Raw genomic sequence first — 25,273 nt, forward strand, 5'->3', positions numbered from 1 at the left:
CCCATGTTTGATGGTGGCTAACAGGAAGAAACAGAAAATGGCTATTCCATGGTATTTGATACGGGTGTCATTGTTGTTTTTCGGGGACTGTTTTTAGCCAAATAACAGTTTGATGACGTTTGTATTTTTGTGGTCAAATTCAATTTTATTGTATGCTTTCTTTTAACCGGCATTTATGTGGGTTTTTTAATCTTCCAAAGAAGCCTCTTCCGTAGTAGTCTTTACAACTTCACCAAACCATCTATTCCGGGGTAGGAAGAATCCAAAGTTTGTTTGTTTGTTGTTTTACGCCGCACTCAGTATTCCAGCTATATGACGGCAGACTGTAAAACATTAAGTCTGGACCAGACATCCAGTGAACGATGTCATGAGCATCGAACCGCGCAAGTGGGATATAACATGCATCCGCCAAGTCAACGAGTCTGACCACCCGATTCCGATAGGTGCATCTTACGAGAAGCACACGGGTAAGCTGGAGATTGGGAGAAGTGGAAGAAGTGTGATGGGTGACCACCTGTGAACACCTATTTCCCAGACCACCTGCGTGGTGGATAGGGGGTCGACCCGGAGAGCGGAAGGTCGGTGGTTCGATCCCCGGCCGCGATTTACCAAGAGACGTTAAAAGATGGTTCTTAATTGTTGTTTCCCTGCCTGACACTGGTGATAAAACAAGGACTGGACGGCTCGGAGTCAGTTTACTGTGTCCGAGTGGGGTATTCATGTTAAAACTGCGGTAAGGTATCTTTGTGGGCTAGAACCATAAAACCGGCATTAGTCCGGATTGGCACAAGCAGTCACACACGCGCAAATACACACATGCATGCACGTTGCTATTTAAGTGCAAGACTCTTTCAAGAATGCAACGTCAAACTCAATTTCACCCAAGCTGTCGTACTTGGACGGGCTCAGTTCTCGTTCACATTGTCGTCCACAGCGTTATCTAACTAGGCTCGATTACTTATTCGTAACATAGGTGGCCCAGTGGTCTGGACGCCGCAACACGCTGGGTGCCGTAGTCGTCTGTATCCGATGATCGTAGGTTCGAATCCCAGTTCGCCCTGATTGTGCTTGTAAGCACCAACACGTGCTGGGGGTATTCAGAGCCTGCCTCGCTTTGAGATGGGCGCTGAATATAAACCAAAGTCTTATGAATTCCCGACTCGCTTGAGAACTTAAATTACAAGCTGTCGTTATGTAGCTGTAATCACTGAACGGTAACTTTCACCATTGTACTCCCTTCTTGATTCAACAGTTAGCCTGTCGGATGTCAGTCCTCAAATGACAACATGTTAGTGTGAAGTATACACGGGAGGTCATGTACATGACAACACTTTAGGAAGCGCCGACATTAATACAGTATGGCCCTCACTCTATGAAGGTTGGTGCAAAAATACATTCATTAAATGTATATCTCATAAAAAGTGTTTATCCGGGGTCTTCAGCAACCCATGCTTGTCGTAAAAGGCGACTATGCTTGTCTTAAGGGGCGACTAACAGGATCGGGTGGTCAGGCTCGCTGACTGGTTGATGTATGACATCGTATCCCAATTGCGCGGAACGGTGCTCATGATGTCGATCACTAGATTATCTGGTCCAGACTCGATTATTTACAGACCGCCGTCATATTGCTGGAATATTACTGAGTGCGGCGTTAAACAACTAACAATCAAACAATATTTACACTACTGTAAAACACTTCCTTGTTTGGTCCAATGATACTCCCTTCAGTAAACAATGGTCACATGCGTGAGTGTCTGTTCTGTGTTGGATATAATGCCGCTATATTATACAGCTATATCACGATGCGTCAGCTTAAATGTTACAGGAAAGCCCAATAAGGAACAATTGCTTTAGACGTTTAATGCATTGGTAACAACTAGGATCAGGGGTTGGCCTTTTCAACACTCACAAACCAAAGTCCAAGGGACGCAACTCTGTTCAGCTAAGTGTGCGTGTGGGGCTACTTGAAACCCTCTACCCCTCATCCTCGCTGAATACAAGATAACTTTGATCCAGAGGATCAACAAATACGGCGCAAAGAAATGTTGTAGCATGCCTACATATTGATGCAAGTACCTGTACTGTCATAAGGCGTACATGTGTGACAGTTTAAATGTTTATATAGTATAAGTATAACAGTAGAATACAAAAATATTATGAAAACAAAACTAGTAATATGTTTTCACAACAATGACTTCCAGAAACATTTGTTATTGTTTTAAGGAACAGGGGGTATTAATTAAGTTGACACAATCATAGTGGTATACATGATACTGTTGACATTGATGTATCTACAGTGGTAACGTTGTTAATATTTTTCATAATTAATCTTTTCAAAGTATAGCTACCTTGTTGTAATATTATTTTATAATGACCGAGATCAGTGGAGACATGCAGATATTGTAACAATTGAAACCCCATAACGTCGTGAGTGCGATTTTTTAAAACCATGAACCATACTTATCTACGAGTTACCTTCCTAATGGTAAAATGTTTACCCCTGTTGCCTGAAACGTCAATTATTTCACGATGTCCAAAAGTGCTAATAACTCGCTACACTGAAACTGGGTCAACGTTTCCCGCATAGCGATAGACTGTAGGCCTGTCCCCGTTTCCCGCATAGCGATAGACTGTAGGCCTTTCCCCGACCCTTTGGTCAGGCAGACTTCGCTGTAAGGAAAAGGGTCAACGTTTCCCGCTTATCGATGTTGTGGGTCTGTCCCTGTCCCTTTCGTCAGGCAGAATTCGCTGTAAGGAAAAGGGTCAACGTTTCCCGCTTATCGATGTTGTGGGTCTGTCCCTGTCCCTTTCGTCAGGCAGTCTTCGCTGTAAGGAAAAGGGTCAACGTTTCCCGCTTATCGATGTTGTGGGTCTGTCCCTGTCCCTTTCGTCAGGCAGACTTCGCTGTAAGGAAAAGGGTCAACGTTTCCCGGTTATCGGTGTTGTAGGTCTGTCCCCGACCCTCTCGTCAGACAGATCATTTTCGCGGAAATGGTCAACGTTTCATCGCAGCGAAATGCTGTTTAATTGGCAAATAGGTCGGATAGAGATAAGACTGGTACCCTGCCCTTCGCCTCATACAGTGGATGCAGCCGAGGCGCAGAGGCCTACAAACCAGTTTAGGACAGAGCAAATCTCCCTCTTATAAATGTTCGAGAATAATACAAACGTGTTAAGTGTAATAATTTACAGTTAGGAATGGGTTTTTTTAAATATGTTCATAATAATTATGTATTTCGTATGTACGCATATCATTATACATAATTTATAATTAAAATATCTGGACACCATCATTGACTCAAAACTCACATGGGATAAAAATACAGTACAGTCGGATGTTTCACTTACATCTATAGGATTGTCCACATGCAGTTAATGGTAGTTCAGGGTGTAGTTTATAAAAATTACTGTAACTGTGGACACTCCTACGTAGGTGAAACATCCCGCCCCATCAACACCAGAATCAAAGAGCACAAAACTTCAACCATCGAATGACAGTGAATCAGCCTTCTGTGACCATATCAGCAACTGCCCAAATCACAACATTAACTGGGAAAACGTCCAGAACCTCTCCGACAACCTCCATGACTTGAACCAGAGCTCCAGATAAGCTTTTGGTGTTGTGGGTATTTTACCCATGCATTTTAAAATCACTGCGTATCAGTAATTCTATCTGGGTATTCAAATTTCTGTTACCCACTAGTTTTTACACATGTGGGTATTTAAGTTAAATATTTAAAAACACTATTCATCTAGTCCCTGCAAACTGGTGTTGTGTGGGTTCGAGAGCTTTATAGGACTCTAAAATACCACGATACTTCCACAAGAAAGTGTGATGGCAAATGATCATGATGTAACTGTCATCGTGGAGTTTGGCAAGGTTGACGGAATGCCCGTTTATGATTTCAAAATAAGTTGCTGATTTGCCAATCGAATACGCAGGGTTACTTCACAATATTTTGAATATACGCACAAGTTTTATTTTTGTAGCGTATCTGTAATGTTCGTTGCGTATTTGATACGCTTGGATATTATTTTACTGCGTATTTCTGCATTTCTGATGCGTTTTTTACGCAGATACGCAGCTTATCTGGAGCTCTGACTTCACTAAAAGAAAACTAACAGAGGCAGTCCACTTTCGCCACAAGCCATCAAGCAACAGAGATCAAGGCTATTTCATCCCATTCGCCTACTATGAACAGTAAGCAATAAGCACCCAGCTATGTATGCTGTGTAATTAGCTTCCTGTTTACTGGCTTCATCGTCATGTGTTCTCTGTCCATGATGTTGTACAGTGTTATCAAAATATACGATACATATGAATCACATGAATTAGGGCTGGGACGAGTCCAAATTTACTACCCGGGTACCCACCACCTTATTACCCGACCCTACCCGGGTACCCGCTTTAGATATTTAGAGATAGGTACAAACTGTCCGATTTGACCTTAGCCCTGGCAAAATGTATTTAGAGACACGTGTAAAACGATCTGGTCATGCATACACTGAAGTTTTATCTTTATTCAAACGGAGCCATTCAAACATTTGAAAGTCAGGAGGAATGGGTGCATTGTCAGAAAGAAATGGGAACATTAGTGACTATAGTGTAACCATAGAGTTTTAGATATTTTTTGTCATTATCGATATATCACGTGAGTAACCACGGGTCCGTGTAGTCTGTGAGCACCCGGGTCCTAGCCAGGACCCACCCGACCGAGTACCCGAGTTACCCGTCCCAACATGCCTGCTCTACATTATTAAACCACATGTAGTGATAAACCTGTCCATCGTTCATATTACCACCTTTGTAAATGAATCTTTAAGTGGCTTAACATAATAATATGTTGTCACACACTGAAATGTATTGTCAATCCATGACGTGTTTCGAAAATGACGGGAGCTACCTAGGGGAGGTAACTCTAAATTTCCCCGCTCGCTTCTGACACTGGTGGAATATCAGGAGCGTCAACTTCCGAAGAAACTAATCAAATCAACATTATGAGTGGTAGTTTGTTTGGATGTCGCTTAGGTTCAGCTGTCTGTCGAAGATTTTCTTGGTTAGCTAGACCGAGAAACGTCCAAGGATACCATGCGTGTGCTGTAAGAAAGACGACACAATCAGTTTTGTTGTCAATTTTGTCATTAGCTTTTTATGTCAATGTGTCTTCGAGAAGCCAAACTGGCACTACCCAGATAAATCTGGTCTATGAGGTTTAACATTGTCACACTTTAACCTGCGTGATATTGTTTTACAAGAGCACAACAATATCACGTATTACTTTATCTGTACGGTTTTGTTCTATTTTATGACCTTGTGACATAATCTAGTTTTTCGCAATAAATACTTTCTTTTATTTCAGTGTCTGTATCTAGATGTCAACTTAGGCAACATAGAGACATGATATCTGTAATAGTAGGCCTCAATATGGCACATGTGCCACTACTGTCCACCTACGATTTTTGAGTATTTTTGCTGTGCTTACAGAACCACTAACTGTGAGCACTGCACATACCGTATTCGACGTAATAAGCGCTCAGGGCGCTCTCAAAATTAGAAATAGGGGGCTCTTATTAGAACATCATTTTGGATCAGAGTTGAAACATAAATTTTGTGGTTTATGCTGACAGCCTGAAATGTTTATGTACGACGGATAATTAAATTGCCCATAACTAAGGGTGCATATAACACACCAGTACGTATCATACGCGAATAAATTAGTCTTGCTTACATTGAACAATCGGAAGAGGTGCTTATTGGGATTGTTCACTAGCCAATATATTAGCAAATATTGCCGTGGGCGCTTATTAGAGCGGAGCGCTTATTATGTCGAATACGGTATTCGCTTTTTGTTACAAGTGCGTAGGGTGGGAATCAAGACAGTGGGGAAAATGCTTTCCTATCAACCTACTGTCCCAGTTATTCCCATTGTCATAGAGAACTTACCAACGTCATCAAGCTCACCCCTTCAGTTAAACAAATTACAGTTCATGTAATCTCTGGTATTGAATACTCTTAACAGTAGATATATTCATTATTTGATGAAGAAATTCTGTTATCGGTGTATCAACTGCCAATAGGCTTAAACCAATATTCCTCACATTTGATCTACACATCATCACATGCTTATTGGTGATACTATTTACAGTAGGGCTGCAACGAATACACTATGAGGCGAATACGATTCATATCACGAATATAGGGTAACGAATACGAATATTAATTCACAATTACAATAACAAGTCAGCAGTTTATGTATTATTTATTATATTCAGTGAAACAATAACAACATATTTTATTTGACATGGTTTGTTAATTATTAATAAATTATACATTTATATACTGCACTTATCCAGGTACTAGTATCTGCTCAAATGCGACATTGACCAGTGAAAACAATACTATCAAATTAAATATTATTAGGGTGTTGTCATTGAAAGAAATCTATGCATATAATATGTTGTTATGGATATTTTTAGGTACAGGGTATGTAAATATACATGATAGCATATTCATAAATATTTGATTCTAGTGGCCATGAATAACGATTTCAATTCATGAATGGTTACGGTTCGATTCACCGAATATGCGAGTGAATCATAACAGCCCTAATTTACAGTGGATTTCATGTAATATTCAGGTTATTCATGTTTGAAGATTGTGCTAAAATAGATTGTAAAATCATATTTCACGGACAAATCCAGACAGTAAGCACTGACTGAAAAAAAAGTTCATCGCCTTTTTGGAGTTCGGTTGAAGGTTGCTCCCTTTTAATGAAAAAGAGCAAAAATAAAACAAGTCACTATCACATGAATGCTATGACATGGTGTTGTAGATAATTGATCCTTGGTGACACCTAGTCGCTAGATTGAACAGCTTGTGCAGAACTCCCAACCCTGAACAGAGATATGCAATGGAAACTGTCATGCATGGACTTAATACACAGATGTTTGTCTACAAAACTGCATATTGCACCAATTTCATTCTTCCTGCACTTCAAATAGTATGTGTCTACTACAATACTTTATCAATCAAAATTTAAATCAACAGATTGATTAATCATGCAGTTGTCATTCTAAAATTCTGATTAACGTAAATAAAATAGGTTGATCATCATATACACCTGCAGTCTGCCAACCATTCTCCAGAATGGTCCAAATGTTGAAATGATTATGATTCTGAATTATATTTGCAGCTGAGAAACTCTCTCAGTTTAGGTACTGATAATTAGGGTAATCAGAGCTGTGAAGATCCTGGGTAGAATAGGTCTTCAGCAACCCATTCTTGTTGTAAAAGGCAACTATGCTTGTCGTAAGAGGCGGCTAACAGGACAGGGTGGTCAGGCTTGCGTTGATCAATTGCATGGATCGATGTTCAGGATGTCAATCTCTGGATTGTCTGGTCCAGACTTGATTATTTACAGACCGCCGTCATATAGCTAGAATATTGCAGAGTGCGGCCTTAAATAACAAACAAACAAAGTAACTGCTTTACTGACATGTATCATAACATTTCAGTTGTGAGACAAAAACAAATTGGGTTTTGCATTACATGAATACAACTTACAAGGACACCAGTGGAGCCACACCTAGTGATTGCAGATGAGATGGAGCACAGACACTTCTTTCCATGTTAGAAGGACGACATGCCACATACTGCTGCCTGGTCCTACTCACCAGATATATAATAGGTATATATATATATTGTTTCAGTGTGTCCGAGTGCCGCCTGTGTTCATACATGCGTCAAGTGATGTGCGGAGTGCAGCAGGGCCTGGTGTCCAATGTTTACACACCACCAGCATCACCAGCTTGACTTCAGAGAGGGCTGCTAGGTAAGTCTCTCCAGCCATTGAAATTCATTGTTTTAAAAGACAAGTCCAGAGGACTAGTGGAATCCAAATTTATGGATATTTACTTGTCCTCAGCACAATTTAGCAGCCTCAGGCTAGCCGACTATCATGCATTTCGAAAGCTGTGTCTCTATTGCTCAAAGGTATAACAAAACTTTAAACTTGACATTTGGTGACATAGTCGTGATACAATCAGTTTTTATTTCTATATTTGCATTCATACTTGACTCAACATTTTCTAGATAGTCGCCATGGTTACTTGAGTTGGGCAACTCTCATTGGCAACTGCATCCTTCCAAATAACATCTCCAATGATCTGCTTATCACTGAAGTTTTTCTGTGGAATGTCAGATGTGAAATTTGGTTGGCATATCAATAATTCTACCATGAATTTGGAAATTACTTGATTCTAACTAGTCAATCAGAAGTATCAAATCACTGTAAACACCTCTGATTGAAACAGTCAATTACTTTTTTCTTAGTCATTGTCAGTAGCCATTAATAAATAAGTATTTGTACAATTATAGGCTATTAGATGCAGAGTTGCTTTAATACAATATTCAAAGTATATCTGGCAATTCAATTGGGGCCAAAAACATAATAGAAATCAACTAAGAGAGTATATTTCCAGCTAATTCTACACAGTATGTTTATCTCCTTAGTGAGTGAGTGAGTGAGTTGGGTTTAACACCGCTTTTAACAGTATTCCAGTTATATCACGACGTGTCAGCTTAATGTGGGAGGAAAGCCTGAAGTGATGCAGGTCTCAGACGTTTACCACTTCGGTGAAACCCACGAGCACGGGTATGGTGCTGACAAACCTAGAAACATAATTGGGGCGAACCAGGTATTGGTAAGTGTGAGTGACACTCCACCGCTGACAGTAGGTAGCAACATATCTTCTACCCCGAGCTATGGCCTGTTATTGTTAGAATCTGTGGGATAAAGACACTATGTTTCATGAGATTCCTGATAGTGTGTGGTGAGGTGAGGTGAACATGGTGAAATGGGGTTTAACATCGCGTCCAAGATTATTACACTTATATAGCAACGTGCATGTCTGTGTGTGGCTGCTTGTACTACTCGCACTGATGCCGATCTATAGTGCAAGCCCACTGAGATACCATGCAGCAGTTTAACATGACAAGGGGGGGGGGCAAATATTTGTACAAGTATCACTTGTCCCCAACTTGATTCAAATAAAACTGTTTTCTATAAAAAATCTAGGGGGGCAACTGCCCTCCCTGCCCCCCCCCCCCCCCCCCCCCCCCCCAGCTGGCTAAGGCACTGACAGTAAACTGATTCCAAGCTGACCAGTCTTTGTCTTAGCCCCTTCATGCCTAGCCCCAGACAGGATAACAACAAGTACCATCTTTTAACATCTTTTGGTATGACGCGCCCGGGAATCAAACCCCAGTCCTTCAGCTCTCCGGGCGGAACACTCTACCACTAGACCCCGGAGGCGGTTGATATTGTGGGATGCATATGGGTGACAATAGAAGCGCTACAGTAATTGTAATACTAATATGGTAATTACTATACAGTAGTTGTACAATGTACCAATATTGCGCAAGTATTGCAAAAGTTTTTTGAGCATCTTTCTCCTTCCAAAATGAAGAGTTCCTTACTATCTGGAACATGATGTCAAACGTAACATGTCTGCCATTTGCTATTTCACTTTGTGATCTATGTAAAGCTATTGCTGTAGAGACTATCGCTCCGTCAACAGTTGGATCAGCCATTACAGGGGACTGATGTTTGAGTTCCTTGTGTTTCTAGTGGAGGGATGACAGAGAGGGAGTATGAAGTCTTGGCAGATGACACGCTTGACTCTCTCGCAGAATACTTCGAGGATCTGGGTGACGTTGCTGACTGCCATCAAGACTATGATGCATCTTTGGGGGTGAGAGGATTGTGGGAAATGTGTCTTCACTTATGTTCCTTTACACAGTTTATACTTCGAGCCCGCCGTGATATTGCTGGAATATTGCTAAAAGCGGCGTAAAACCATACTCACTCACTTATACTTCGAGAAACATGAAGTCATGTATACATGGTATAGAAATGATTTGACAGATAAATCTTTACATTCCCATTTGAAGACTAAATTAACTCTGCAAAAAAAGAAACATAAGAGTTATAGAATTATTATTTTTTAGATGTATTTTTATATATCATATCAATAATCAACAGATGGTAATCGATAGTTCAAAATTTGCACACATCATTGTTATTGACCCGGGTTCCATATGGCACACATGAAACAGTAGATTTTCAAGATGGAGGTCATCTGTTCCCAATATCTTGTATGGCCACCATTAGAGTCCAAACCTGACTGGCATCATCATCCCATGGAAGTAATCAGATCCCTAATTTTGGCCTGGGGAATGTTCACTCACTCTGCCTGCAGTGCTTGTACCATCTGTCTGAGGTTCTGCGGTTATTGCTGACATGCTCGCAGCCGTTATCCAGTGCATCTCATAAATGTTCGATTGGGTTAAAATCTGCAGACCTGGAGGGCCATGGCAGGACCAAGATTTTGTGACTCCTGAAAAAGTCTGTTGACAGTCTTGCTGTGTGAGACAGGGCGTTATCTTGTTTGAAAATGACATCCACTGGTTGCATAATGAAAAGGACGTGTGGCCAAAGAATCTCATCCGTGTAACGTTGTGTCGTTAAAATCCCCAGAACTTGCACCAAGTCTGTTCTACCAGTGTAGGAGATGGCTGCCCACATCATCACACTACCACCAACAACTCTGTCCACTTACTGTGTACATTAACGTTCCCTGCAGAGCCTGTAAACACAACATCTACCATCCGCACTTCGAAGCATAAATTATGGCCCCCCTTGCAGTTGTGGATTTACTTGACCTTGACACCATTGAGGTCGCTGCCAACAATGCAGACCGTCAAAATGACACCTTGAACTGGTCGCCTATCGTGAATACCTTTCCTCGCTGTCTGGGCTGATATCCTAGCAATCCTGATGATGCAGTAGTTGTAGAGGTGGTTGGGTGGTTCATTCACGTAAGTGATGTATCCATATGAATCTGTCCTGTGCTCTAGTAGTGAAACATAGTCGACCGGATATGGGAAGGTCCCATGTGTCTGTTAACGGTTCCACAGTCTTGTAATGATGCTTGGTGCTACATGAAAGGCCTCGCTACAGCTGTAGATGATTCTCCTGTTTGCAGTCGGCCGATGGTGTTGGGCTTCTGTTTGTCGTGGCATGTCAAGCTGTTCACTTACAAATGAAAATCCGATATTGTTATAGCAACAAGTGATGTTGCACGTGCATGTCATGTTGGTGTGTTCGATGCCAGGTCACAAATCAATGCCAATCCATGCAGAAATGACCAATTCATTTTTGGTGTTAATTTTGTTTGGATGTCGGCAACACTCTTTCAGATATTTACTTATACCACTTTTGCAATTCTTTTTTTTTTGGCAGAGTATAGTTTTTGCCCAGAAGGTACCGTGGACACAATGCAGGTTGAATGTGTCTAAAATGATACATGAACTAAGGGGTTATTAAAGATTACAGTGATACTGAATTATGGATCTACAAATTTTGAATTAAATATTGAGTTTGGTCTGCAGGAGCCTATGCTTGTCCTAAGAGGCGACTAAATGGATCAGGTGGATAGGCTTGGTGACTTGTTAATTGCATTTCATCGTATCCCTCCGGCCCGTGAAGATCCGGGGTAGAATAGGTCTTCAGCAACCCATGCTTGCCGTAAAAGGTGGCTATGTTTGTCATTAGAGGTGATTAACAGGATCGGGTTGTCAGGCTCTCTGACTTGGTTGATGCATGTCATCGTATCCCAATTGCGTGCATCGAATCTCAAGATAACAATCACTTGATTGTCTGGTCCAGATTTGATTATATAGAGACCGCCGTCATATAGCTGGAATATTACTGAGTGTGCTGTTAAACTAACAAACAAACAAGCACTTGCATCCGTATTGCATTGATCAATGTTCATGATGTCAATCACAGGATTGTCCAGGCTGGATTATTTATAGCGTCATATAACTGGAATACTGCTGAGTGGCATTAAGCAGCTAACAGTAATCTTCCCACTGAGTTTGTTATCTAATTCCTGTAATTAAATACCCCCGAAAGTAGAAAGATGTGGGAAGGGAAACAACTGCTTGATTTATCAGTCAATGAACACTCAAAGCAGCATATCTTTTCATCCTGTTTTCAACTATATTGTTATGACCGCTATATATTTTAAATTCATTGGTTTAAAAAATATGTCTGTCAGACAATTAAAAACACTTCAGCTGTTGATATACCAGAGCTTCAGTAAAGGTTCATTTGATGAATTGAAACATGGGAGTAACTCTCATTACTGTGACAAGACTGCCAAGGGAGACAACTTTTGCAGAACAATTTCCTAGCCATGACGAAAACCCAACAGCATGTTGTTGTATCAAAGATGCCTGTTTTGTTCCAGAGTGGAGTGTTGACATTAGTGCTAGGTGGCAACATGGGGACGTATGTCATCAACAAACAGACACCAAACAAACAGATATGGCTGTCATCACCAGTGAGGTAATGATGTTTTCCAACACAAATATGATTCCTCTGAACAGTCATAAATTGTACATCCTTTCCCAAAGTGTTAACATCATTTTTACTAGAAGAATGGAAAAATATACAGATTTGGAAAATCTTGCTTCATCATAAGTGCCAGTTGAGTTAAGTTACCCTGTGTTGACCTGCAACAGGGCCTGAATAGATACCTAGACACAAGCAGCTGAGCGGTCTGTTCTCCCACTTGTTATGCATGGGCTGGAACACCTCACAGAGATAGCGCTTAACCTGTTAACAACTGAGCTTGGAAGGATATTCCACATTTGTAGAGTTAGACCACAGACTTTAGAAGCTCCAAATCTACCGGTGAAACAGTTAACATGGTTAAAACATACCCAATGATACAACTTCAAAGAATTTTGATGCGATGGTCGGAAGAAATCTGAAATTATTATTTTATCAGATATAATATATTCCAATATGGTGTTATTTTAGTTGCAGCTTCCACCATATATACTTAAAATTATAAGAACCATAAGCGTAGCACTTTGGTACAGATGGTATGCAGGATATTTTTTGACCAATGGAACGATTTTGACCAGTCACCGTATGGACTTACCGCGCTACATGTATTTCGATTGTGAAAACGTTATGTTGACATTTAATAGTCAAACTGCCTCAAATATGACTTTTAGCGAGTCATGGTATGGCATATATGAAATGTGTATCCATTCTCTTGCAACTAAAGTTCGTTTCAAGGCGTCAATAGCGGTAATCTGACCTTGGTTGCTGTAAATAACGGTGAGTTGTGGGATCTACCGATCACTTCGCATACGATTTCGCCGAAATTATTGTAAACATTATTATAATTATTGAATGAAATTTTGAATATAATTAATAATATATTGCAAACATTAGTCCAGATAAACAATGAACATTTTTTTATTACCAGATATTATCATAATAGGATTAAATTGCGTACTATTTCCGGTGTTACGTGATCGCGTTGATCAGCTGATAATGTTTTCTGAGATGGGGGAAACATTGTGTCATTGTTAAACTTGAGTTTATTTATAATTGTTAGTAAATTTGGGGAGCCATGCTTTACCGGGTGTTATAACTGAGTTAGCGCTATATTGAAGCCCGCAATGACGAGGGTACACTGAACATAACAACTTGTAATGTGTGTGAAAAGGCATACTAAAAAACGCTATTTGAAGGGGGCGTGGCCTAAATGCCTATGTCTCGGGATTAAAAAATTTCCAGACCCCTGTTATAGACCACAGACTTTAGAAGCTACAGGCCCTGACTAAACTCTTCATGCCGTTATTTATAAACCTGCTGCTTACTGTGACAAATAAATGGACATGTAAATTTACTGCAGGCCATAAGTACCAATACAACTTCAAAACTACGAGCCCAACACAGGATGGGGAGGTCAGGCTCGCTGACTTAGTTGATGCATGTCATCGTATTACAATTGCATGGATTGATGCTCATGATATCAATCACTCTATTGTCTAGTCCAGACTCGATTATTTACAGACCGCCGTCATATAGCTGGAATATTGCTGAGTGCAGTGTTAAACAAAAAACAAACAGACAAACATGAGATCTACCTGCCACGGCCAGCAAGTAGGGCCTTATTTCAAACACTGCCCCTACCATGTGTCTATCTTAAACTTAGACATTTCTTGCCTCTCCTATGGAGAGATGATGCTATCAATGTGGTCTCTACTAAATCTCACGGAATTGTAATCTGATGCCACGGCATGGTAACCCTTATCAAATACTTTAATGAATTAATGAACTAACTTCTGTAACAATGTATAATCTGATGCACATGCTTTTGTATCGTGTAAACCTGTTGGTACTCAGAGCCTTGTTCTAGGTTCTCTTATGTACTCAGCTCATAGATAACACAATGTATTCACGACTGATGTTCTTATCTGTTGTAGACTTTTTGTAAGATTTTACTATCCTTTGTTCTTGATACTCTGCGGGGCGATCGGGTAGCCTAGTGGTTAAAGCGTTCGCTCGTCACGCCGAAAACCCGGGTTCGATTCCCGACATGGGTACAATGTGTGAAGACCATTTCTGGTGTCCCCCGCCGTGATATTGCTGGAATATTGCTAAAAGCGGCGTAAAACCATACTCACTCGCACTCTTGATACTCTGCATAGTCTCTTCACATTCATGGAGGCAGTGGGCCAGCCTAGTGGTTAAAGCGTTCGCTTGCCAGGCCAAAGACTTGTGTTCCATTCTCCACATTGGTACAATGTGTGAAGCCTATTTCTGGTTTGCCCCATTTTGATACTGCTGGACTATTGCTAAAAGCAGTAAACAAACATGCGCACTCACACTCTTAAAAACCACAATGAATTTGTGATGGATGTAATAGTTACCTGAATCTTCCTAATAAGGAGAAATATTTGATAAAAATAACACTTGTATGAACATGTGTATTTTTGAAAGTCATGATAACTAGTTTTAATTCATTGTGACAGTGGCCCCAAGCGGTATGACTTCTGTGATTCCCGATGGATCTACAAGCGAGATGGAGTTACTCTGCACCAGCTGCTGATGGCAGAGCTGCAGCCGCACTTCACACACCCAATCAACCTCTCCCAGTGCTCATACAGCGGACTGTCCAAGTCCTGAACACAGTCTGGGTACCCTGGACAAACACGTCACCATCCCTGAACACAGCTGGAGGCAGTTACCCAGGGTATGGACCCTACAGCCCTCTACATGACACTCACTAACACCATGGGGTAGAGTTGTGATGCTCCACATACAACAGGCTACCTTCTTCTGTGCAGGGACATTGAAATGCTAGGATTGTTGTGAACATGGTGAATGGTGTGTGTATCTCCCCACTGATGCTTGTGTGGGGATTTTGTTGAATTTTTGTGAGTCATACTTTTGCAAGAGGAATGTGAAAAGTCGTATAAAAGTTATGGTGTGGAAATGAACATGTTCACCCATCGACTGTGTATCCTCACTTCTGTGGTTGTTGGATCTCATTGCCCAATACAGTGGTGTTTATTCATGCTACTACAGACCCGTGAAGATTCCGGTAGAATAGGCCTTCAGCAACCCATGCTTGCCGTAAAAGGTGACTATGCTTGTCGTAAAAGGCGACTATCCGGATCGGGTGGTCAGGCTCGCAGACTTGGTTGATGCATGTCATCGATCCCAACTGTGTGGATCGATGTTCATGATGTCAATCACTGGATTGTCTGGTCCAGACTCGATTATTTACAGACCGCCGTCATATAGCTGGAATATTGCTGAGTGCGGCGTTTAACAACAAACCAACCAAACCAGTCATGGTACTACTCTACCTCACTGGCTTTGTAAATCCAAGCAATCGAGTTCCCTCCTGTTGCAAGAGGTTCACAACCAGTGTCACATCTCACTCACTCACAGTGCTCCTGTTCATCAGCATAATGTTGTTGAGATATTTATTTTGAAATGTATTTTTATTTGTTTGTATTAAGAGGTGGGGCATGTTTTTGTTATTTGTGTGTGTTATGTCATACACTGCAGAATCTGCCTGCTAATGCTGTGCCATATCAGGTTCATATAACTATGCACATGTTTTTGATGCATTGATTGATTGATTGATTGATGTATAGGCAAGTTTGTTACATGGGGTCGGGGTGCTACTTATTTGATGATATTCATCAGAATTCAGAAAATGTTCAGCTGTCATATTATTATGAAAAACATTAGACATCTGTGAAAATCTGTTGTCAGATTATTTGTAGATGTTTGTACAGACATTTTGATGGATCAATTAACACATTATTATTCCTGTGTTCCACATAATTATTGCCCATGACGAACTGGAGCTAGAGGTACAGGTTTGGGCTCCGGCCTTCTGTCCGACTTCAGGTGGAAAGAGATATTAGGAACCCGCTATGGATACAAGTATGGTCATTTGCATACATCAGTAAGGAATTTTCGAAAAGCATCTTGAATATGTATATATTTACAGAGTTATGGCCCTTGTTTGATGTTTTGGCCTTGGTGCACAGGGCTCCGCAATGGTTACAAGTTTCCTCAGAAAATACTATAGATACTAGAATGATATTTTTGCATTCATCACTAAGAGATACATATTTTGATCAAGTTTAAAACTTAGCATTTGGGAATAAATATTTTACAGAGTTATGGCCCTTGACTGATGTTTTTGATCATGGTGTACCAATTGGTACAGATTTTCTCAGAAACAGCTTTGGATATAAGGTTGACATTGTGACAATGCCTTGGAGAGCAGGAAATACATTTTAAATGGTAAATCATCATGTCTAGTGATGTTTTAGATTAAATTTCATACTTTTATTGCCCAAGTTTGTTATACCTGTTTATTCACCTGTAATCGGTGAAGGGATACGATAACGCTCATCAATTATTTGAACCCCGAAGGTAGCATTGTTTGTTTTTTAAAATGTCCGGACAGAAAAATTTAAATGTTCGGTAAGCAATATTTCGGACATGTCCGGCGCATATGACCGTTTCCGGACCCCTGCATTGTGTGTACATCAGAAAAGTATAAATAACCATCACCAAACATTCATCATGTTCATTTTTCACTGAGTTATGGCCCTTGTTTACTCTTTTGAGCGTGATGCAAAGTAACGATAAAACCTAATAAATATGATGACATTTTCATAAAGTGATGAACATGTTGATCAAATATGAAAATCACCATAAAAATTATTCTTTTACAAAATTATGGACTTTTTTGTTGGTTCTATTTTTTCGCATTGCTGCTTAAAGGCTGATAGGGATATTTCAAGAGTATAATTTTATTTTTTTTCATGTCATGAAACTTGGTATGGCACATTGGGCAAGTGCTGAACTGGTGTCTTTGATATTCTGGAAAGTAAATAAAAAAATATGTATGTTGCTTTTCCAAGGCATCAAGTTCAAATTGGTGACAAACCTTTCATTATTTTTACGTGAAACTTTGCAAATGTATTAGACCAATTAGGACTGCTGCCTAACATTTTCACGGAAATCAAAGCTATTTACTTGTCATTGTAAGTATGCATGGATGGCAGGGGATATGGTTGACTCTTTTTTCTTGTTAATAAAATGGCTCATATTGTGCATTTACTTTAAACTCTGCCAGGCAGATGTAAGACACCACAGCGGATGCTTGTCACGAAAGATGAATATAATTCAGTCCAAGGGGCTGAAGACCGCCTCCGTGGTCTAGTGGTAGAGCGTCCGCCCAGAGAGCGGAAGATCTGGGGTTCGATCCCCGGCCGCGTCACACCAAAAGACGTTAAAAGATGGTACTTGTTGTTACCCTGTCTGGCGCTCGGCATTAAGGGGTTAAAGCAAGGACTGGTCGGCTTGGAGTCAGTATACTGTGTCTGAGTGGGATATTCATGTTAAACTGCGGCATGGTATCTCAGTGGGCTAGCACTATATATCGGCATCAGTCAGGTCTAGTACAAGCAGCCACACACACACACACACACACGTGCATGCACGTCGCTATATAAGTGCAATAATCTTGGACACGACGTTAAACCCAATTTCACCTCACCTCACCAAGGGGCTGAATGGCAGATTGTGTGTGTAGTAATGAGATCCGCAGTCACTCCAGGCAATGTATAGACAGTGTGAGGACAGTATTGTAGACATCACCTTGATGAATAGGAGATGGGTGTCCGCTTTGGACAAAAACATCAGTATGACATCAGGGAATTTTCATCAAGTAGACTGATATGTCTTCACCAGCTACTGTGGCACTGGTGGCGAAAACATCTAACAGATTCAAATAGCTGTGCAAAGCTGCAACCCCCAATCCAGTGCTGGATGGAATCACCAAATTGATAAATAGTGACCCATGATACTTCAGGCTTTCTTCTGCAGTGATAATTAATGCCACTGATATAACTGAAATACTGAAGCAGCTTTAAACCCTGCAAATTAGTCAGTTTTACAGGCAGCATTGATCTCACAGTGGCACTGCTAAAACCATTTGCACTCACTGCGCTACCATCTTGGTAAGAGAAAAGTTGTCTCCCTTAGATCATGGTTATTGTAAGTGCCATGATTGAAACTTATTATCGATTTACAATTTCAATTACTGGACCTCCGTACTAAAATAACTAATAGTGTCTTTGTAAATAGTTTATTTTTGTATACATAATCATTTGTTATAAAAATATAAAAATGTGTAATAAACTGGTAAACAATAAATACATAAATGGCATTATGAAAAATAAATGAAAATGCATATAAGATGACCAATCATGATAATTACGGGGACTTGGTGATGAAAGCTAAGCGTGTTAACGTGTGGACCACTACACAGATCCACATGGAAAATAGCACCAGTTGAATCATATCACAGCGTCAAAAAGAGACCATTCTTTCAACCTCAATCACCGAGGCTTAGTATTTCAAGGAGTTGACAAAAATAGCATGACAGGCGCAATAGGGATAAATACAAACACATGTAACATGTGGCACACGTGTAAACAGCAGTATCGTAACATCATTCAACAGCCAGTCCCCACTCAATTTTCACAGACTGGTTTCATTCAGTCACAACACATGGATGTACGTGTATGTTTATCGACTGGTATGCTCCCATTCCATAGTAAAAACTGCTCCGGTACATTTAGCCATAACGCATGGCTACATGTGTAGGTTTATCGATTATAATGCTCCCATTCCTTGGTAGCAGACTGCCTTCGTTCACTCGTTCAAAACACAAGGATATGCACATTTGAGATTTATCGACTGAGGGTCCATGGTCGCAACATTCTGGGGCAGGTGTGTCGTTTTACTGGCTGTCCACCAGGGGCAGCTTAAAATCGTCATCCTTCACGTGACCTGCAGAATATAGATAATAATGTCAATACGATAACAACAATATCAGTTAGACAATACAGACAGTAGTGTAAATGTGATAACAGTGGGCTGTAGATAACATGCTGAGGTGAAATGTGGTTAACGTCGCGTTCTTATAGATTATTGCACTTACATAGAGTCGTTTGTGTGTGAGTGGCTGCTTGCACTAGTCCGGATTAATGCCCACTTTATAGTGGTAGCCCATTGAGGTACCATGCCGCAGTGTAACATGAATACCCCACTTAGACACAGTATGCTGACTCCGAGCCGACAAGTCCTTGATTTATCCCCTTAATGACGAGCGACAGGCAGGGTAACAACAAGTCTTTTAACGTCTTTTTGGTATGACGCGGCCTCGGATCGAACCCCGGATCTTCCGCACTTCAGAACTCGGAGGCGGTCCGTTAGTAATATGGACATTAATATCATTATGACAACAGTGCAGCAGGTAATACGGATGGAATGTGAATGGGATAATAGTGATCTGTAGAATATAGAAATGAATGTGAAACAGGACATGTTTGAAAGGATGAATATTACTAGCAAGGAATACAGAGCTAGTGCTCCGGGGTCCCCTCCACAAAGCTATCGTTGCCCTAAGGTGATCGTCACTCCTATACTTTAACATAGACTTACGACTGTCGTTGTCTTACGATCGCTTTGGGGAACGGGCCCGGGAAAGCAACCCCAGCCAATCACTGTTAAATAGCAGCTCTTGAAAATCGTCCATGACCGCAAAACAGTTAATGGTGAGCTTTATAATGATTTAAATGATTACGGAGTTAATATGTATATACATATTTCAACGAAGAGTGGTATTGCATGCGTATAAAAGTCTCACCTCCACATAGATCCTCTACGATGTCGTTCCTGAACTTGTTTAGATGCCTTGCATTGTTGACATTGATCACGTGATCGTCATGTGGTTCAGAAGCGATTGAAGCCACGAGTTTTGAGTCGACCTCGCCCAGGGCGACAACGAACACCTCTATGCCCTTGTGTTTGGCGTATCTTGTCTGACTCAGTAGATCTTGTGAGTTCTCAAGGCTTGTCTCGTCAACGTAGAGGATCATGATCTGGCGACCTGACTGTTGCGTCTTCGAGAACCACTTCCGGCGAACGTCCTTGATCAGATTTGGAATCTTGGTTTTGACGATGTCTTCAATGTGTTGAGTCTGTCTGACGAAGGTCGCGGAGTCCCTGACGGTGATGTCGAGGTTGGAGGGACATGCCTCGGAGATCATCCCCACGGAGAGGTTCTTTACTCGGCGTCTGAGGCTGGAGGTGATGCGACTGGCCTCCGAGTAGATCAGACGGGTTGATTTCAGCCCCATGGAGAAAGAATCGTAGACAAACACCAGTTCAGCATCGTCCAGTCCACAGGCTAGTAAGGAAAACATACATTGAATTTCACTTTCACCTGGTAAACTGTTTGAGTAACATCAACACGAGTAAATTCTTGAACGATTGGTTTTATTTATAATACCCATTTAAAACACTATTTCAACATGCCAAGACCAAGTGTATTCTTCAAGAGACGGGAGTACGTACCTGCTTGTTCATTAATGAAGCCCTCTGGCTGGTCAACTTCACAGGTTCTGATGGCTAAGAGGTTCCTTATCTCTGACAGAGCGGCGAAGTCGCTGACGGTGAAGATGAACCGAGTGTCGGGATTGCTGGCGATGTCCTTCAGTTCCTGCTGGTCGACCGACTCGCCCACGCCAATAGCGAATACATAGATTCCTGCTCTGTGCGCTGCCTTGGCGGCCGCGATGGTAGCTTCAGTGTCTTTTGACTGGCCGTCAGTGATGACAATAGCGACATGGGCAGCCCCGGGTCTGGCGACGTTGGGAGAGAAGCCCTCATCGACCACAAAGCGAAGAGCATCGCCAGTGTTGGTACCCTGGGCCTTGTGTGGAATGTTCTCAGGGGAAATGGCATCGAGAAGCTCGTCGCGTGATGTGTGGGCGCTCAGTGGGAAGATCCGGGTGACGTCATCGCTGAACGTGACGACGCCGACGCGAGTTTGAGAATCTCCGGAACCGATGTCAAAGAGTCCAGAGACGCTGCGAACAAAGTCGAGGATGGTGTCGCTGAAGTCCTCCTTCTCGATGCTGCCAGAAGAGTCCAGGACGAAGTAGACATCGGCTGGCTTGCCGCCACACTCTGATCAAAACGACAAACACAATACAGAAATAAATCCAAAAACGACACACTTCGAAAACGTGTACGTAAAACTCATGCTACAAATAGAGTACTATCAATGTCGCCTTGGGTAAATGAGTGAATGAAACTTGCTTTACATCGTAGCAATATTCTAATTTGTCAAGATCGAATTTATCGACTCAGCGCCTGACACAAGTGGTTTATAAGTATAAGAAACGATCCTCGCAACCGGCCGCGATGACACGTACTCAATCACACAGTCATTAGAGTATTCAATTTAGTTGCATCTTATGAAACACTGAGGATCTGTCTTATCTGTGGCGGCCAGGTAGCCTAGTGGTTAAAGCGTTCGCTCGTCACGCCGCAAACCCAGGTTCGATTCCCGACATGGGTACATTGTGTGAAGCCCATTTCTGGTGTCCCCCGCCATATTATTGCTGGAATATTAATGCGGCGTAAAATCAAACTCACTCACTCACTGTTTTATCTTGATATAATCAGGGCAAGGAAACAAGAAGCACGCTCACCTTGGTTTCTGATTTCCTCGTCACTTCTGAATCCAGTATTTTCGGGTTCTGAAAACAAATTATAATCATTTAATATTTTTCAATGTTAAAGGTTAAAACTCACTTTTGTCTTTGTAGATTAAGGATAGTGGCGCAGTATCAGCCTTTATGTGTGAATGAGACCACCTGTGACATATTATTACCTGGGGTAGGTTCTGGGGTGGCTTCTTCGACGACAGGGGCTGGTGTGGCGGCAGTTGTAGGTTCTTGTGTTGATACTGTAGTGGTCGTAGATGTAACAGACGTCGTCCGTGTCGAGGTGGACGTTGTGGAAGGTGGAGTCGGCGATGTCGAAAGTGGGGTTGTGCTTGGGGCATTGGTAGCACGAAGTGTCGTCACTGGAATATGCATGGAATACTGAGCAGTGGACTCACAGTGTTATGAGTATGTTAATAAACAGACGGCAAGATTGTTTATTATTTGATACTTTCATGTAATCAATATAAACTGTGTAATTTGTATTCTAATTTTGTTAAGATACAAGGAATAGAATAATTACCTTCACATGTTTTCGCAGCCAATTTTCCCTTGATTCTTTCAAGAGCCTCGAAATTGGTCACCTTAAACTTGAAGTCTTCATCAGGGTCGCTGGCAATGTCCTCCAGTTCCTTGTTGTCAATCTGAGACCCTACGCCAATAGCAAACACCTGGACGCCCTTCTGGTGCGCGTTTTGGGCAGCCAACTGGGTGGCCTCGTAATCCTGAGAAGCGCCATCTGTGAGGATGACAATGATGTGAGCTGCGTTGTTTCGACTTCCGTGGTCAGCTGTGAACATCTCCTCCGTAGCGAATGTCAAGGCCTCGCCGGTGTTAGTGTTACCGCCATCCATGGAGATATCAAGGATTTTATCGGTTAGTTTCTCCTTGTCGAGAAAGTCCCCGACATGAAACTGGAGATGACAGTCATTACTGAAGGTGGCCAAGCCAACACGGGTCTGGGAGGGGTCGGGGCCGACGTCGAAGAGGTCTACAACGCCGCTGATGAAGGGGAGGACGTTGTTGGTGAAGTAGAAGGGCCAGATACTGGACGAGGTGTCCACAAGAAAGACAACATCAGCTGGCCTGCCATAACAGTTGAGCCCTGCTGGAAAAGCATTACTTAATGACTTAACAGAGCGAATCATTTTCGAAGGTTACACGTCAGTATCAACAGAAGGTCTACGCGTATGGCTTGAACGATGATTCAGCCTGAGATGTATACATAAGGCATTGGTTGAACTTAATGATAATTATTATAACTATCTATTTACTTCGACATGGCGATTCAGAACTCAGTTTTCTTTAATATTTCCCAGCATGGATATGTGAAAAAAATCACTTTTTAAAATTACATGCAGTATTGGAATAATAACTGATTTGTAACTACAAAGTCATGTTAATTCTAGAAAAATGCAAACCGACCTGGGGTTGGCAATGCGAAGATTGCAGTTGCAGTAATCTGAAATTAAACAAACATATTTTCATTCTTTTTTTTTGTAAGCATGAATTTAACAGACACCAACAAAAGTTCATGTATAAGTGAAAATTAGCCCAGCGTTCGAAATGTAAATATCCGTCAGAGTGTCTTCTGAACATAAGATGTTATTCATAATGTATGCCTGATATAGCCTATGTTATATACTCACTGTAAGGATGTGTAGCGTGTAGAGGAGCGCCATGATGCGATGCTGCTCGTTGTTGGAGAAGGAGTTGTAGGTCTGCTGACTCTAATCTCTCACTGTGGGTAAGTGATGGAGATGGCCAGTCTATGGCCATTTTATCCTCTGTTCCTATTGAATCATGCAGGGTTGCACCCATTACGTGGGTTCTCAATAATTACATTGTTGTCTGATTCCCATTAAATTGTGTAAATATAGAACAAACGTTCCTACGTAAGTTTTAAGGTCATGATGCCCGTATATGGATCTCATTAGCATATTTTATGTAGGAGCATCCAATGGACGTCATTTATTTGTCCACTGTCGGAAGCGTAGGATCCTTATATGGGAGAAGGAGTTGAGAGGTCGGGTTGGGGGATCATGCTTCTCCTCTAGGGAAATGCTTGTGAGGCACGTCCTTCCGGGTCTGTCGTTAACCTTACAAATATAGTTAATCCCTGAACAAACCGCTCCGTTGTGAGGCCGCATTCTTAACTATATTTCCCGCCATGTTGTAACATGCATTACAATCAGCTGTTGGGGACCATCTCAAACTGCACATCTTTTTCAATAAGATAAACTAGACGCAAAGAAATTAAGCCAGGTGGGCATATCCTCAGTGGTTAAAGTTGATTTCAAAACTACATTTACTAACTATGACAATGAAACGGCTAGTGGGTGTTGTTATCCGTACTTGATACAAAAACTTTGCTGGGGCATTGACCCCACCACGCTCCCCGTGTTCCACGGCTTTCGTAAAGCCGACCACACGCCCCTGTGTCGTTGCTTAAATATTGCTACATCGATTAATATCACACGAGTGTAGGGGCGGTCGGGTAGCCTAGTGGTTAAAGCGTTCGCTCGTCACGCCGAAGACCCGGGTTCGATTCCCGACATGGGTACAATATGTTAAGCCCATATCTCTCTCTCTCTAGTCTGACTGACTGATATAGAAGATTTAACGTGCGCTTTCCGACTGCAGCGTATTTCGCACACGGTCTCTCTAGTCTTTATAATACAGTTAAATAAATGTTTAAACTATTACGTTTATATTTTGAGATGGTCCCTGAGACGTACAGTCTGAATCATGTCGTACGAGTAATACTGAAATGTCCACTCAGATTAAAATGGCATGCGACATGCATGAAATATTTCCGTTTTACAGTGAATTGATTTTCTTTGATTTTAAAAGGGCGGTTCATGATGTCATTTTAACATCCACGCCTCGTTTATAACTACAAGCTTCGGATAATTGTTTAGTTACAAATTGAAACAGTTTCTGATTATTTATTCATCACTTGTTGTAAGCCTGTAAGTTTATTTTCTTTCGCATAAATCCTGGTCGCATTTGAGATACACAGATTAGGGTATGTGCTCAACACGTGCTCAATTCATGACGTCTCATCAGTGACCACTTGTTTGAGAGCTGGTGGATTGTTTAACTCCAGTTTGTATTCAGGATCAAAAGCTGTAGCATGATCCTACAAGCACAGGAAAATATGTCCGTGTCCGTGTCCGTGTCCGTGTCCGTGTCCGTGTCTATAATGTATATCAATAAGACAATCCTGGTTCGGTTTCCTATAGGTTTGACATGGTACGAACACATCAGTACGATAACATGCATAAA

General features: G+C 41.5%; 2 protein-coding genes across 3 annotated transcripts; one reads left to right on the plus strand and one right to left on the minus strand.

Annotated features, from left to right (window-relative positions):
- Positions 1-1,294: 1,294 nt before the first annotated feature.
- On the plus strand, positions 1,295-15,574 carry LOC124150138 (frataxin, mitochondrial-like). 2 transcript variants are annotated; one of them, XM_046522078.2, is made up of 5 exons: positions 1,295-1,378; positions 7,711-7,832; positions 9,630-9,753; positions 12,316-12,413; positions 14,903-15,574. In XM_046522078.2, the coding sequence occupies exons 1-5, from the start codon at positions 1,373-1,375 to the stop codon at positions 15,054-15,056; spliced, it is 504 nt and encodes a 167-aa protein (XP_046378034.1). In that variant the 5' UTR covers positions 1,295-1,372; the 3' UTR covers positions 15,057-15,574. The 2 variants fall into 2 exon arrangements, with proteins under 2 accessions (XP_046378034.1, XP_046378026.1); XM_046522070.2 differs by lacking the exon at positions 1,295-1,378 and adding an exon at positions 4,920-5,100.
- Positions 15,575-18,543: 2,969 nt separating this feature from the next.
- LOC124150157 (cartilage matrix protein-like) lies at positions 18,544-23,667 on the minus strand. Its single transcript, XM_046522091.2, has 8 exons — positions 23,635-23,667; positions 23,411-23,447; positions 22,509-23,090; positions 22,153-22,347; positions 21,971-22,018; positions 20,829-21,443; positions 20,119-20,661; positions 18,544-19,259 (listed from the first exon to the last, which is right to left on the minus strand). Exons 1-8 carry the CDS (start codon positions 23,665-23,667, stop codon positions 19,210-19,212), a joined length of 2,103 nt encoding a protein of 700 aa, XP_046378047.2. The 3' UTR covers positions 18,544-19,209.
- Between the last annotated feature and the right edge of the window lie 1,606 nt (positions 23,668-25,273).

Source organism: Haliotis rufescens, unplaced genomic scaffold (genome assembly GCF_023055435.1).
Source record: "Haliotis rufescens isolate VD_foot unplaced genomic scaffold, xgHalRufe1.0.p SCAF_1, whole genome shotgun sequence".
NCBI classification, from domain to species: Eukaryota; Metazoa; Mollusca; class Gastropoda; order Lepetellida; family Haliotidae; genus Haliotis; species Haliotis rufescens.

Excerpts from the sequence above, each read along its gene's own strand:
- LOC124150138 (XM_046522070.2), top strand. The coding sequence starts at position 4,999 with ATGAGTGGTAGTTTGTTTGGATGTCGCTTAGGTTCAGCTGTCTGTCGA. Across the intron at positions 5,101-7,710 it reads AAGGATACCATGCGTGTGCT|TGTGTCCGAGTGCCGCCTGT; the intron begins GTAAGAAAGACG and ends ATATTGTTTCAG. Across the intron at positions 12,414-14,902 it reads TGGCTGTCATCACCAGTGAG|TGGCCCCAAGCGGTATGACT; the intron begins GTAATGATGTTT and ends TCATTGTGACAG.
- LOC124150157 (XM_046522091.2), bottom strand. The coding sequence starts at position 23,667 with ATGGCGCTCCTCTACACGCTACACATCCTTACA. Across the intron at positions 21,444-21,970 it reads CGAGGAAATCAGAAACCAAG|AGTGTGGCGGCAAGCCAGCC; the intron begins GTGAGCGTGCTT and ends CGTTTTGATCAG. Across the intron at positions 19,260-20,118 it reads CGTAGAGGATCTATGTGGAG|GTCACGTGAAGGATGACGAT; the intron begins GTGAGACTTTTA and ends TATATTCTGCAG.